We start from the raw sequence: 642 nt of genomic DNA, 5'->3' as shown, positions 1-642 counted from the left end.
ATATATATATATATATATATATATATATATATATATATATATATACATACACACACACGCTATAGATGACAAAGGAATAACTGATTATCTTATGAACTTCATTAGCTTACTGCTGTTTCTGCTACCAGATGCAGAGGATTCATTGTTGAGTACCTGAGTAACACCTTACAGCTTCATCAGAGCCGCAAATATGAAGTTAAATATGAACATATTTATGTATGTACATATGTATGCTGTCACAAGCAAGCTTCTCGTGAGTGAAGAAGCCAAAAATGCCACTTACCTCTGTAGCCAGCGTTCTTCTTCAATGCTTGAATTATTGGTAGAAGGCCGGCTCTTGTTCAGAGCTTCCCAGAATGTGACCTGCAGAAGAGAAGATGGAAGAGTAAAGACAGAGGCGGACAGATAGACAGAGAGATAGAAAACTGAAGAGAAGGGGGAGGGAGAGAGAGAGAGAAGATAGAATAGAAAGAGAGAAGAGAAAGAGAGTGAGTGGTGGTAGTGGTTGGAGAAGGAGAGTAGAGGCATTGAGGGAGTAATAATATTGGGGAGAGGAGGAGAGGGTAGTAAGAGAGTAGTGGGATGAAGGGAGAGAGGTTGTGGTGGGACATGAGCAAAGAGGGGGTTGTGGAGGAGAATGGT

At 40.8% G+C, this 642-nt stretch overlaps 1 protein-coding gene across 1 annotated transcript in view; it reads right to left on the bottom strand.

The window, feature by feature from the left end:
• Positions 1–214: 214 nt before the first annotated feature.
• LOC106882377 (ankyrin repeat domain-containing protein 13D) overlaps positions 215–642 on the bottom strand; it is a 54880-nt gene continuing 54452 nt past the window's right edge. The window contains exon 13 of the mRNA XM_052976642.1: positions 215–363. Within this exon, the coding sequence (XP_052832602.1) occupies positions 280–363 (84 nt within the window). The 3' untranslated portion in view covers positions 215–279. The remainder of the gene's footprint in view (positions 364–642) is intronic.

Source organism: Octopus bimaculoides, chromosome 25, assembly GCF_001194135.2.
Source record: "Octopus bimaculoides isolate UCB-OBI-ISO-001 chromosome 25, ASM119413v2, whole genome shotgun sequence".
In the NCBI taxonomy this organism is placed as follows: domain Eukaryota; kingdom Metazoa; phylum Mollusca; class Cephalopoda; order Octopoda; family Octopodidae; genus Octopus; species Octopus bimaculoides.
The sequence above is the reverse complement of the archived record's forward strand: the minus strand, read 5'-3'. Positions and strand labels throughout refer to the sequence as shown.